This window comes from Emydura macquarii, unplaced genomic scaffold (genome assembly GCF_026122565.2).
Source record: "Emydura macquarii macquarii isolate MOO-44397 ecotype Brisbane River unplaced genomic scaffold, CSIRO-AGI_Emac_v2 contig_1348, whole genome shotgun sequence".
Classification (NCBI taxonomy): domain Eukaryota; kingdom Metazoa; phylum Chordata; order Testudines; family Chelidae; genus Emydura; species Emydura macquarii.
In genome coordinates, this window is record NW_027131485.1 from 12,567,431 (window position 1) to 12,581,773 (window position 14,343).

The window sequence follows — 14,343 nt, forward strand, 5'->3', positions numbered from 1 at the left end:
ATTCACAGCCAGTACCCCAGCAGGGACGTATAGAGAGCGGGCATTCAATTGCCCAGCAGCCCCAAGGGGCACTGGGTCAACAGGACATTGCACACCTACAAACCAAGGTTTTGACTCTGCATGCCCAGATGGCACAACTTTTTGCAGAACACCAGGCCCTCTGCGAGCATGGCTCACGTAAGAGAACAGGATGCAGCACACCAGGTACAAGTGATGGTCTCGCAAGTTGCTACACAAACCAGACCTGTGGTGCCCCTACCACAGCAATTTGATGGAAGACTGCTAGAAATTCAGGAGGTTTCTTAACCAGTGCCATCTATCGTTTCTGCTCCACTCCTGGACCTACCCAACAGTCAGCCCAAGTGAGATTGCTAATTAGTTTACAGAGCAGTAAGGTGCAGGATTGGGCCTCCCATCTGCTCAAGCAGAATGGGACAGCACTGCAAGAACCTGCAGGGCTAGAAGCTGGGATCATGGGGGTTCTGGGCTGGTGGCACTTCCACATCATCACAGGAGGCTTAGGCTGGCTTCCTCGGGGGGACCCTATGAGGCTGGGCTCAGCAGGAATTACTGCCCAGCAGGACCTAAGTGGCAGCTCCTAACAGCCCATTGCTTTAGCCAGGCAGCCATGTACTTAAGACAGACAGCCATTAGGGGGAGCTATCTAAGCAACAACATAGAAAGAACATAGGAAGTACAACATAAAAGAACATAGAACATACAACATAAAAGTACAACATAGAAGTACAAGTACAACATAGGAAGAACATAGGAAGTACAACATAGGAAGTACTGTCCAGCAGGACCTGAGTGGCAGCTCCTCATAGACGATTGCTTAAGCAAGGCAGCTCAGTACTTAAACCAGGCAGCCATGCGGGGGAGCTGTCTGAGCAACAGCATAGACTGTCTGCTTATCTCTGCTTCAGACCCCACATGTAAGAGACTCCTGACTCTGGCTTCCAACTCTGCCTGTCTCCAGGCACCTGACATCTGGTTTGCCCTCTTGGTTTGCCCTTTGGCCTGTCTCAAGTTCTGACCTCATGGTAACCTGACCTTGCACTGCCTTCTGATGCCTGGCTCTTGGTTTGCCCTCTCGACTGTCTCGGGCTTTTCCCTTCTAGTACCTGACACAGCCCGAATTCTGCTCTGACCACTAGGTCTGACTGCTGATGTCCCACATGACAAGCACTGATGGACTGGAGCACTTTCCTCTGAGACTTTTCCACAATTTTTGATTAACCTTACCACATAGAATTGGCCGAAGTTGCCCTGCAGAAGATCCAGCAAGGACAGAGACCAGCCACCTTGTAAGCCACACACTTCTGACAGCTTGTGGCTGACACCAAATGGAACGAGGTGGCCCAGTTGTACCAGTTCATTGGGGATTCAGTGAAGAGGTCAAGAATGAGTTAGCCTGAGTGGAAGTCCCCGTAAGCCTGGACACCTTCATTAATCTAGCCAAGCACATTGACAAGTGGAGGGATGAAAATAGAGGTTTTACTCAGCCGCCTCACTCATGCTTTGCGCTAATACCTTCAAGCTCATTCTCTGAACCCATGTAGTTCAGTGTGGCCCACCAGTGTTTGACCACCAAGGAGAAGGAGCATCATCGGCACAGTACTCCTTGTTTCTACTGCAGTGAGTTGGGGCACACTCTCATTTTATGCCCACCACGGACCCTGGCCAGGAAAGGACCAGGAAACAAGCAAGTTCAAGTTTTGGTGGGGACTCTTCTGGTCCCACTTAGGCCTTTGCCATATCTTCAGGTTCCGATTCAACTGCACATCCCCAGCGAAACTTGATGGGAGCCATTGTAGTGGGTAGTCATTGTTTCTGGGGCATCAACAATTTAATAAATTCTGAGACAGTCCGAGCTCTGCAACCCGCTGTCTGGCAGAAGTCCACACTGGATCTCATGGAAATCATAGACGGGACCTTCTTATCCTCAGGGCTGGTAACCCAGCAGACAGTGCTACTGGAAGCAGTATTCTAGGAACACCAAGAAATGCTGCAGTTCAGTGTGATCCATTCTCTACGTTTCCCTCTGATCCTTATGGACATCTGGCTGGCATGGCATGGCCCCCACATATTTTGGCAAGCACAGAAGATCAGCTTCCCCTTTGAGCACTATTGGCAGGCCTGTATCTATATAACAGCAGTAAGTCCCTGGGCTCTGGGCCCATTCCCAGGCAGCATTGAGTCCATCCTACATGTGCTGGGGCTTGCAATGACTGGCCAGAATGAGCCAATCCTGGATCCAACCACTTGTATTCCTAGTAAATACCAGGATTATTCAGATGTCTTCGTAAAAAGAAATGTGGACATGTTGTCTCTACACCGAGATTTTTATTGTCCTGTTGACCTACAAGCTGTGGCAAAAGCTCCCTATGGCTGTATTTACTTGATATCCAAACCAGAACTATAAGCTCTCCACACATATATTCAAGAAAACTTGGCCAAAGGGTTTATTCACCACTCAATGTCTCCTATGGAGCCCCAGCCCTTGTCCCAAAGAAGAAAGGCAGACCTCTGTGTAGACTACTGGGCACTGAACCAAGTGATAATTCAGAACTGGTACCCGCTGCCCTTAATCCCAGAATTGCTGGCTCACATGAGATTCACATGGAAATTCACCAAACTAGATCTACAGTAGTCTTACAATCGAATACATATTCGCATGGGGGATGAATGGAAGACCACTTTCTGAACTTATTATGGACACTTTGAGTATCTGGTAATGCTGTTCAGACTGACTAATGCCTCCGTGACCTTCCAGTACTTTGTCAATGATATATTTAGGGACATTCTGGATCAATCCATTGTTGTTTATTTAGATGACATATTTGTCTTTTCTGAGAACCTGGAGCAGCACAAAAACCACATCAGGACCATCCTGGAGAGGGTACAGCAGCATGGTTTATATGCAAAATTGGAAAAGGATACTTTCAACCAATCCTCCATGGAGTTTTTGGGAAACATCTTCTCACCGGAAAGAGTTAAGATGGATCCAAATAAGGCGGAAGCCATTCACAACTGGGAGGCACCTTAGAATACTCAAGAAGGGCAACAATCCTAGACTTTGCCAGTTTATATCATTGCTTCATTGCGGGGTTCTCTGAGCGAATATTCCCCACAACAGCCCTCTTCCATTAGACTGCCGATTTAGTTTGGTTGTCCCATCGACATAGCTACCGCCTCTCACGGAGGTGGATTACACTGACAGGAGAAGCTGCACCGTTTTAAGTATAGACCTGCCTTCAGAGTGTCACAGCTAAATACAAGATGAAATAAATTGTTTAGCATAACTAGTTAACACACATTTCCAGGGATCATTCAAGGTGAAGTGGCCCATTAACACCCCTCTAGTCATAGGAAGGCTGGGGGGAGGAAGCAGCTCGGGGACTTGTTAGTGGGTTATAGATTGTTGTAATAAGCCATAAATCCAGTGTCTCTGACTGAAGAGGTAAAGAAGAGCTGTGTGTAAGCTTGAAAGCTTGTCTCTCTCACCAACAGAAGTTGGTCCAATAAAAGATATTACCTCCCCCACCTTGTCTCTCTAATATATTAATGGCCCCATATATGTTCTGCCCCATATTTAGTTGCAGGTACTATATTTGAGCCAAGGCAGCCCCATAGCAAGACATTTCAGATACCTCAAAACCTACTGCCTAGCTTCCTGTTTCTTTAATGGTCCCAGATGCAGGTTGAAATTCAGGCTCATGTTGACTCACATGACTTATGCATTTGCTCCAAGGTGCTGCACACCAAACCTCTTGGCAGCCTCATGCTTCTGGAGACCCTGCCAGTTCCATGGATTCCAGCATAGAACTCTGCCCAGTGGTACTAACTCTTGTAGATCAACTGACCAAAGTGGTATACTTCCTCTCCTGTGCCCATGTACCTTCAGCTCAGATGATGGCTCAGCTCCTACTAACAAATATCCTCTGCCTCCCTGGGCTCCCCTGCCTCTAACATGAAACCCTCAGACTACTAAACGTCCATGTTTATGTCTCCTCAGCATACCACCTGTAGACGGATTGCCAGATAGAGAGGATGAATAAAGTACTTGAGCAATATTTATAGTCCTTAATTACGGCCAAGACATCCTTGCACTATACGCTGAATTTGCATACAACGCTGACCCTGCCTCCACAGGGCAAAGCTCTTTTTTTTCTAACTATGGATTTCACTCCAGTTTCCTCCTGCATTACCAGTGGCCTCCCCGAACCTGCTGGCTACTGACATGGTTCAGTGAATCCACCACATTCAAGAAGAACTAAAGGGATACTTTGAGGACGCTAAGAAGGACTACAAATGGACTACATCCAGAGACAGGAGGGGCTGGTCTTTTTAGTAGGCAAGAAGGTCTGGTTATCTGCTAAGAATCTCAGCAGGAGCAGGCCATCTTGTAAGCTAGATCACCAGTTCCTTGGACACTACCAGATTTGTCAGAAAATCATCCCTGTCACTTTCAAACTCCACTTACCCAGTCCCTCAAATTGGACCTAGTCTTCCTGGTTTCTCTCTTGAAATCATACACTGAAAACCTGTTCCCTGACCGAATACAACCACTGCCCTCACTAGTTCAAGGCCATGAGGAGTACGAGGTCCATGCCGTACTGGGCTCCGGATTGACATGGGGATCAGTTGTGGTACCTCTTAGACTGGGAAGGCTCTGGTCCCAGTGAGTGGTCCTGGGAGCCTGCTGGTAACATTCACACCCTTGAATTTGTACAAGAGTTTCACAAATATCATCCTGACAAACCTGATCCTACAATACCCCAGGAGCATCCCTGAGGGAGGCAAGATGGATTCATGGAATTTGAACCCAGGTCTGTGGGCAGGCAGTGCTTCCATGCTATCATGGCAGAGCCATTGTCAGTGCACCATACATTCTGGGAGACTAATCACTGCTGGAAGTGCTGACCAGAGTAGAGATGACTGGCAGCTCCTACCATGACTCTTGATTGTCCCAGACCTACTATTTAAGCTGGAGGGAATAGCAGGAAGTTGTCTGTGCAACAAGGCAGATCCTTGACCTGCTGCTGAAACAGATTCAGCATTGTTCCTGCCTCCTTACCCTGCCCCCTGGTCCTGGCTGTTGACTCCGGCTCAATCCTAGGCTCCAGTCCCTGGCTATTGACCTTGGCATGACCTATGGCTCTGATCTCCGGCTACTGACTCTGGCTCAACTTCTCAGGCCCAATCACTTATGGCTCCAGCCATTCAATCTGACCTCCGACACCCCAGTTCTTGACCCTGAGGAGTCCAGGGTTCTCATATGGCCCATAACTCAGACAGTTCCCCACTCACCCCAAGAGAAAGAAACTTTGCCTCAACCACACCTACAGAATAGGAATTAAAAATCTCTATATCATGCTGTCTATTGGATTCAGAGCTCGTTTTCCACCACCTGCACCCAATCTTTTTCCTATTATTTCCTCTGTCACATGTTATCTATATTCTGTGTTGACCTACAAGGACTGTGCTGAAGAAGTGTCCTATACAGACTAGTGTCCTGAACAGAACAGTTACACTTTGCTTTCTTGTCATCTCTCTTGTGCCAGCTGGGGGTAGTCAGGATAGTACTCAGCATTTAGGTCAGAGATGGCCTGGGTCTCATTCTTCACTATAAACTCCCCAACTGAGGATTGAGGATCACCTGCTGCTGCTTTTGTGGTGTCTCCCATGCAGTACTTGCCTTTTGATAGCTGGTTAGACTGCTGTCCATCCTTGGTCTCTTCTCATTCAGATCATCCCCTGCTTTTCAAAGATGGGATGTATATTGCTAGCACTGAGGTTGAATGGTGCTCTTCCTCCTTACCATATTGCCATGTTCTTCCACTTTCCTTCCTCTTCTTCCACATCCATCCCATTCATCGTGTCATCATGCCATGTCTCTCGTAGGTGGTGCCTGCCTATCTGACCTGTCAGACTCAGCTGTAACTCATAGCAGGTTTAGCTTCTGTCTAAATCTCTCAACCATGTCCTCCAGAATAGAAAGCTGTATGAATTTGTCCATATGTAGTTCTTCTAGCTTTCATTCAGAAATAGAATGATGTATAAGTTCCACATCAGATCATTCCAGTTCAGTCAGGAGCCCTGCTACATCCTAACCTATTTTTCTTTTAGAAATGCCCTCCTCTTTCACTATGGGGGAAGGTTTCATAGATTCAAAGCGTTTAAGGCCAGAAGGGACCATTACATTTCACCATTACCCATATATGAGCCCAATAACTTAAGTTTGGCTACAGCATTATCCCTTGGTAGTTTGATCCAATGGTTAATCATTCCTTGCTTTTATAGTGGAGGGGTTCTCTTTCTTTGGGGCTTACTATGAGGAGGATGGGTGTAGTTTTCTGTCTGAGTTGGAAAAGGGAGTTGGTTTCTTTTTTCGTGGTTTAACTTGTGACTTTACTGTTAATATGTATTATTGATCTTAAAACAACATACTTTTCTGTCCCAACAGCTTTACGTCCAAAAACCTGCATACGTGATAAAGGAATGCTAAGAAAGAAAAGACACTGAGGAATTATGAACTGGACTTCCTGAGCCCACCCAGGTGAGATGCCTAGCATCTGGCGCTTCAGAATGCAAATCAGCCATGTGGCAGATGTTTGCCATTTGGTGCTCATGAATCGCCACCGAAAGGCCTGAGATGTTTACTGTCTAATGATGGGAAGTTTTATTTGATGGAGGAAACCCTCTTTAGAAATGAAATTTTAAGAGTACATTGATAGTGTTTCTTATTGTGTCAGCACTTATACTATCTGCATTTTCATTTGTTAATTGGCAAACCAGTAAACAGTGTAAGTCAAGTCCTTGTTAACTTCTACCTAACTCTACCTAAGTGGAACTGCTTTTGAGTAAGAACCTTAGTGCTAACTGGAGCCCATTCCTGATGTGTACACATAGCTTTTGGGGAGCAGTTTTGTACAATTGAGAAAAGGCATTCAGAGTTGTATTTCAGTCATAGACTCTCAAGTTTTTAACTGCTGGTTGACCACAAAACCCTCTGATCCCCTAAATCATTTCTGTTCTCGTTCAGATAATTTGTATATAATCCACTGGAAAATGTACATATTAGGAAAAACTACTTCAGGAAAAAAGCTCCTCCGCCAGCTCCCCAGGGGACACTATGGAGTAGTGCTGTTAGAGTCAGGAAGTAACATTGATCTTGATGCCCAAGGAAGCTCCCTTCCCCAATTCCTCCAATAGACACAGGTAACAATGGCATGGTAGTTGCCTTTTAATAAATCAGGTCAAGAAGCAGGGTTTCCGTCAGTTCATGATCAGTAAAATTTGAGCAAATTGCTCAGTTCTCATTTTTGCAATGAAAGGATTTGAAATAATTAATGACACATGTGCATTAATTTCACTATTGTGCAAATAGCAAAAAATGTGCATCTAGACCATTACCTTCGTACATGTGTTTCATAACCCTGCTGCCAAAATACTCCTCTCCTCTTCTTTTTTACACACACATGGTTATATACTGGATTGTATGCAAAGAGGCTGTAGCAACACATGCCATATAGTGCACAAAACAGATCTATTGTCATCAATATACCACACCCATCCTGGCAAACTAAGTGTTTTCCCACTGTTAGGTAACTTGTGTTCCATATATGAATGGATTATATTTTTGGATCAAAACCTGAAGACTCCAGATATATTGTACTATAAGTATGTTGTTATGTAACTAAAAAATCTGACCAAAAAATTGACTGTTGCAGGATGCAATTAGGTAAGTGTCATTTTCACTTAAAACTTGTAGCTGGTGATAACCATAGAAAAAATTCTTCTTTTTCCCAGTTAGAGAGTTCCCAGTTTTCACTGTAGAGATGAGGCACTAAAATACCATAAGAAACAATTCTTTTAGCAAGATGCTATTTTTAGACATAAGCAGAGATCTACCACTCCAATTCCTGATATAGCAACCACATTCATTGCTGTCAATTCTTGGCAACATCAGGATTATCTGAGAATCTCTCAGAGCTTGTATATTTGCTTATAAAAATGTATTTTATTCTTTGTCGTGGTCAGTGTTTTTGCTGAATTGTAAAACACAAATGAAATGAAATGTGCACCCACAGATTTCTGTGTATTGATGTTGCAGTTATATATAACATTTTGTATTTAAAACAAAAAGAACTTTTTACTTCCTCTAAATATAAAATAGATTTATATCTCTATTTCAATATCAATAAAATGTTGTTATATGGAAATATTGGTGTTTTGGCTACTACCATGAAAAGTGTCATCTTAACAGCCAGGAGATGAAAGATAAAATCACATCAATAGAGCAGGGTTGAGATCCTGATTAGGAACACTGTAAATGGAAGTCTCCTATTGGCCCCTAGAAGACATTTGTCCAAATCATAAAGCAGCTGTAAAATTTTCCACTGTTGGCCCTTTCTGCTCAAGACATCCTCGGCAACAAAAAGGAGTGCTGCCAGTCAGAATTGGAGTAAATTTGGGATATTGTAGGTCCAGGTCAGGACTGAGCAGCTTTGGCAGGGATGTGTGAGGAATTAGGATTGCAATTAAGGTTATTATCTTTCAGGGCTTGTCTATACAGGGGGGGTAAAATGTGATCTACGGCGGTGTAATTTCTAAAGCACACTATGTTATACATTAATTTGTACATGTTCACCTTGTGGTTTCATACACATTAATTTGTACATGTAGACCCTGTTTGGTGTGCTTTAACGTAGCACTGTTTGAAACAGTGCTATGTTAAAGTGCACTAGGGAATCTTAGTGACAGCAGCAGGATCTGCATGGACAAATTAATGTGCAACATGTTACTGTGCTTTAGAAATCTAACCCCCGTGGAGTGCATTAACCCACCCTGTAGACAAGCTCTTAGTCAGGCAAAACCTAAACTGCTCTTCTAAGATCCAGAAGTTGCAGAGTTGATACCCAGTCAGCATTGGCCAGCCCTTCTCTTTGCCTTCATTGTTTATGTCTTCTCTAAGAGCTATAGCTAGTTCATGTGTATGTTTCCTACAGGTCCTCACCTCAGATGAGATAAATTTTGCTGCCAAAGTCAACCTGTAAACTTCCTAATACTGTCAAGACTGATAGGTGAAAAGGGATATGGAAAATTCACACTGAGAAACGCATGATGGAAGTTACCTTGTAAATAGATGTTGTCTGTTCTAGAAACAGTACATTAGTTCTAAACTGTTACAGTAGTGAAGGGCTAATGTTTTGGGTCCTGTGTGTTTTGCACCATTGTCAGTATAGCCTAATCTACACTAGAAAAATTAGTAGCCACAATTCATGACTATAGGAGCTCACTATGCTAGCAATGATGGAAGTTGTAGTGTAGCCGGGACTCAGACATTAAAGACATGGTTGTACAAATGCTTGAGTCCTAAGCATAGGTGAGATTCTGCCTTAGCTACCTAATGGAGCTGCAGCTATTGTGAATTATGATGACAAAGTTTGCTGTATAGATGCAGCCCAAAAGAAAGCATATAGAATAATGTCAGGAAAGTAATAATCCCAGAACTGTTGGACTGTGCACTGACTCAGCTCTACTGGTGGTAACAATGGCTGACTTGTCACACACTAATTCGCCATGTACACAAGCTCTCACGTTTTTCTAAAATTTCAGCTCCACTGGTGGTAGCAGTAGTGGGAACGATAGTGTAGACAAGACACTGGTGGCCACTGGCCACATAGATGAGCTTTGAGCAAATGAAGACAACAGTGCTCAAAATGTCAGTGGCTACTCAGTGCCCTGGACACACTAATTCTCAGTGAATCTACAGTCCACTAGCTACTCACTGGTCATGTGAACCCTGCTATTGCGCACTAAACATTCTGTCTTTTAGTGTGCAGTAGCAGAGTCCACACAAGCAATGAGTGCATGGCATGCTAGTGCACTGTAGATCCACATGCTGGCTTGCCATGCACCAAATTACTGTGTAGACAAGCCCTCTGAAGGGCTTAGAGAATTGGAATTTAACAGAATGACAATTATTGGTAAAGAGCTTGTTAAAAAACTTCCCTAGATTATACCACTTATTTATGTCAAGTTGCACTGTACCTCAGTTCCTCATTGGTGAAATGGAGATAATATTTCCCTCCCCACAAGTTGTTAAACACATTTCATTAATGTTTGTGAGATGCTCAGATATTACAGCTATAGGGGCCATGCAAGTGCCTAGATAGATAGAGTTTGTTTAATTGTGTATTGTATTTTAAAGGGCTAGGTAACTGGAGTGTAGCTGCTGCATAACATGACAGAAGACAATACTGAAATATGTCTATTACAACTGCTTTCAAAATAGTCCTGGAGTAATGGATACTAGAATACAAATAAACTGCATTTCTGAATGATCAGTCATAGAAATGCTGCCAATTCTCCTCTGAGCCAGGCTGGGCACCAATGAAACTAATACACTAATTTCTTATTAATAGTCTACTTTGCAAAATGTCCCAACATCTTGCAGGAAAAGCTATTAAACTCTTGGAGCTGGGCTCTCCTGGAGTTTGCGGTGGACCCATTATGTGCTTCACATGAGTGGTGGAAGCAAGTGTCCACACTCCCGCCCCAAGGCAGGGCAATTTTGGAAAACTACGCCAAGGAGACCTCACAGAACTCTGTTCAGAGCCTTCGCCCATGGACAGCTCCACAGTAATGAGCGGCTGGGCCCCCTGCAAGGTATACATTCCCTTCCTGCACAGGGAGCCAAGCCACTGGATATGCTGCTTAGGCTGCTTGAGCTGTCTCGACAAGAAAAGAAATTTGAGATTTAATTTACAATCAATGTATTAGCAGCCCTGAATTAAGACAGCATATTGTTAACAAGGGGTGGGCATAGGGGTTACCCAAGATGTTATTTTAGTTAAAATCTGCTCTAGCAACTTAACCTTTAACAACTTAAAAACATCTGATTTTTACCACTTTTGCTTTTTCTTAAAAATGCTTTTACATTAAACCATTGACATTATTAGCAATAACAGAAATGACAAACCTTATAATAAAAAAAAAAGAGATATGAAACATTTATGAAAGGTTAAAAACCAATAACTTTAAAACAGTTATTAACATTTTTGCTCTTAATAATAAAACAGGGTTAACGATTTGCTTTGCATGTTTATTCCAAACAAGCTCAACACATTTAAGGATTTTTAACTGAATGGGTTGCTAGCTTGTCAAGGTACGAGGTGTGATCAGGTGTTCACCCCACACTTGCCCTGAAGGGGTTAATAGAGGCCAGATGGGTCACTTAACCTGTCAGGCTACGAGATGGGAGAATTAAGGCTGAGAAGAAAGCCCTAATTAGGTGAAGCTCACCTGTGCAGGAACAGGCGGGGCTTCTATAAAATCAGGGAGCTGATAGCAGAAAGGGGCTACAGGGAAGTAATCTGCAGTCAGTCCCTGGGAGAAGAGTGGTGTATTTGGGGCTATAGAGGCAAGTAGCCCATAGTTACTTCCTGGGAGGAGGAAGTTGTGGGGCTGGCAAATCCAGAGAAGGCAGGGAGAGATACAAGGTAAGGAAAGGCTCAGGGAATAGACAATAAGAGCCAGGAGGGAACAGCCCTTGGTTGCTGATTAGAGGTTTCCTGAGCTGGAACTTAGCATAGAGGGTGGGCCCAGGTGTCCCTGCCAGCCACTGGAGAAGTGGCACCATAGGGGCAGTGAATGGGAAGACTGTCCGAGACTGCTGCTAAGGAAAGACTTTGACACCCTGGAAGGGGGAAATACGCATAGTGACCTGGCCGGAGGGCCAAATCACAAAGAGGGAGTGCCATATGTTGCAGACAGTGAGAGAGAGAGCGGCATCAGAGTGTGCTGCAAGCAGCAAAAGGGTGCCTTGGACCTGGAAAGAGCTGATCCACAGAGCAACCAGGAGGAGGTGCCATCTGCGGTGAGTGGACCCTGTGACACGAGGTACTGAGTATGTATTAACCCTTTAGGCCCAGGGAGGCCAAAAATGTTGTATTTAGATGGAATATATGGGCCCAAAGAGTCAAAGGTATTAATATGAGCCTGTCACTGTCCACCATTAAACAGTTTTAAACAAGGTTCAGAGTTTGGTACAGACCTCTGTTGGCTTAGTGCCATGGCGAGCACACAATTAAACAGAAAAAAGGAAAAACTGTTTACAAAGCATGATCATAACACAGTCCTTGAATTATATTAGCATAACTCTTTTTTTACAGTTAAAAATCGCAATTAGGGTAAATTTTTTAGTCCAACAAGGCTCTCCTTGTTGTCTATCTGCACAGCCCCTTGCACTATAGGGCCCTGATCCTTGAGGTTCTGAGGCTACACGTACAAAATCAATAATAACAGCTTCTCCATACTATGGGTTTTTCAGAGGACTCTTAAAATGTTGTGACACTGTCAGATCTCCCGTGCAGTGAGCAAATGATGTCTATTCTCACTATCCAAAAAAGGGGTTCCTAGGCCTTTAGACTCCTCCATGAGGAGTGATGGAGGATCCCCAAGTCAAGGCAAAATTGAATGAAATCCTGGGCTTGTGCCTGCAGTCATTTATAAGCGCAATGCAATATTTAGAAAATACTTCATTAATCTCTGTGGGATGGGAGCAGACGTGAGTTTCTGCATCCCTAATCTGAGGGATTAGCCTGGATGCAATGACTTTATTATAAACCATTGCTACCAAAGGGCCTCTTTAATCCCTATACTCACATATTCTCTGCTTCAGATACCAGTCTCACTTCCCCCTTCCAGTCATTAGAAGAGCAAAATCTGAGCTGTTTTCATTTCATTTTTTCATAAATAATTATTTGCAAATATTCTCACCCCAGGGCTCACAGCAGGCAGAGAGGAGAAAAAGTTGTAATCCAGAAAGTTTCTTTTAGTCAATCTTATGTCCTATTTCAGGAAAAGTAATTTATTCACAGGCAGCAGCTGCATATCATTTAACATTGCCAAAAGTATGATGCAAAAATGTGACTTCTTGCCTAGCCATTAAATGTAAAGGATTACATTTTAGGCTTATCCACCAATTCAATTTCCAGACCATTAAGCAAACCATCACAAGTGGATTTTTCACCTCTACCTGTAGTCTGCGTACTCGGAAAGAACTGAATCTGGATTGTAAACACCAGTTCGTTTATCACAGCATGACATTGGCAAGGGCAGAGAATAAAGAAAAAAACAGAATCTGTAGCGGACCATAGCTCAGGCCAAGTCAGATACACAATTGCCTTTTGGTTTTTCAAAAGCTATTTAGCTAGGTTTTGACACACTGATATCTGATCACCCCAATGTCCAGTGACCGGCTTACTAGCTTACATTTTCAGTTTCTTTCTTAAACAAAATCAAATTCACCAATCAGCAGAATTTCAAATACCAGTTCCTCGTAGGGGGCACTGGATAATAGACAGGGGAGCACTGGTGGTATTTTAATAGCCTTGGAACTTCTGATGGGGTAGTGCAGGGCAGCCAGAAAGTTTTTGTAATGAGACAGGTGAGGATAGCAGTGGTGATGGGGAGCTCTTAGATGATGTCAAGTCAGCATAGCAGTCTTTCTGCCTGCTGCTCCTGCTCCCCCCTTCACTCTCCTCCCCATTATAGGGTGTGTATCAAGGCCAGGTCAGGAATAGCCAGACCCAGTGGTCAGAGCTGAAGTTCACAATCAGGAGTTAAGAGTCAGGATACTGGGAGATCAGAAGCAGGAGACAAACTTGAGATCAGAACCACAGGTCAGTAACCAAAGTCAAGCAGTGTCAGGATATCTGGGGGTCAGAGGCAGGGGACAAGCCAGGTCAGGATGCCAGGAAGTCAAGTGGGAGCTGGAGCAGGGTGGATCCCAGTTATTTAGGCAGCTTCCAGTTCTTGTTTCTGGCATAAGGAGGGCCAGCGGGCCAATCGGCTGCTCTGGGACTCCACCAATGGGACGTCAGGGACAGAGCCTCAAACTGGGGCTGGACTTCATGGGTCCTGAGTCAGCAGTTGTCAGTAGGCTGCCAAGTTGAGGGTTGAAGCATGGCTGCTTTGTGGACCCAGGTTCGAGGCCGGTGGGTCATGATAACACGAGTCAGGGAAAGCCCTGGAGCAGGAGTCTAGCTGGAGTGCATTGCCCTCTGATGATGGGGACCATTACTGCTGGGCTAACTTAGAGCAGCAGTTCCCAACCTGGGGGGCACCAGAGATTACAGGGGGTCCATGAGGCTTCAGTAATATTGAGGTCATTTAGCTCCCTGAGCCCTGTGTTGGCTGGGCACAACAGCCTCAAGCCCCATGCCAACCAGAGCAGAGGAGCAGCTCCCTCCCCCACTCCCCCGAGGGAGCAGCAGACCTAAGCTCCGCATTGGCATGGAATAGCAGCCCCCTCCAGCACTAAGGCAGCCG

General features: G+C 44.4%; 1 protein-coding gene across 3 annotated transcripts in view; it reads left to right on the forward strand.

The window, feature by feature from the left end:
• KATNIP (katanin interacting protein) overlaps positions 1 to 8,221 on the forward strand; it is a 136,136-nt gene extending 127,915 nt beyond the window's left edge. For all 3 annotated transcript variants that reach the window (XM_067551201.1, XM_067551203.1, XM_067551202.1), the window contains one exon: positions 6,470 to 8,221. In XM_067551201.1, coding sequence (XP_067407302.1) covers positions 6,470 to 6,528 — 59 coding nt within the window. In that variant the 3' untranslated portion in view covers positions 6,529 to 8,221. The remainder of the gene's footprint in view (positions 1 to 6,469) is intronic.
• Positions 8,222 to 14,343: the final 6,122 nt, after the last annotated feature.